Genomic DNA, 258 nt, shown 5'->3' with positions numbered 1-258 from the left:
CCAATTCAGTCTCCACTGGATGTTGAGTATTGTGGAACCATCACTTGTGGAGACCCCTCCATTGAGAAGATCAAGGATGCAGTGGTTGTTAGTAAGAAAGAAAGTCTTGATGGAAAGTCCTCTAAAGAGATATGTGATGTGCACTTGAAAAGTGCTAAAAAGGAGGAGGTGAGTCGAGCCACAAAGGCTGCTCATGAAAAGAAGGCCACATGGACTCATCAACTCCAAGATGATCCAATCAAGCTTCAAGAGCCTCTC

General features: G+C 44.6%; 1 protein-coding gene across 1 annotated transcript in view; it reads left to right on the top strand.

The window, feature by feature from the left end:
• The window catches only part of LOC106321868, a gene marked incomplete at both ends in the record, with an annotated part of 1,002 nt that extends 834 nt beyond the window's left edge, over positions 1 to 168 (top strand). Inside the window, one exon of the mRNA XM_013760095.1 lies at positions 10 to 168. Coding sequence (XP_013615549.1) covers positions 10 to 168 — 159 coding nt within the window. The remainder of the gene's footprint in view (positions 1 to 9) is intronic.
• Between the last annotated feature and the right edge of the window lie 90 nt (positions 169 to 258).

The sequence above is a fragment of the Brassica oleracea genome, unplaced genomic scaffold, assembly GCF_000695525.1.
Source record: "Brassica oleracea var. oleracea cultivar TO1000 unplaced genomic scaffold, BOL UnpScaffold03438, whole genome shotgun sequence".
Taxonomy (NCBI): Eukaryota; Viridiplantae; Streptophyta; class Magnoliopsida; order Brassicales; family Brassicaceae; genus Brassica; species Brassica oleracea.
This window is presented reverse-complemented; position numbering and strand designations above follow the sequence as displayed.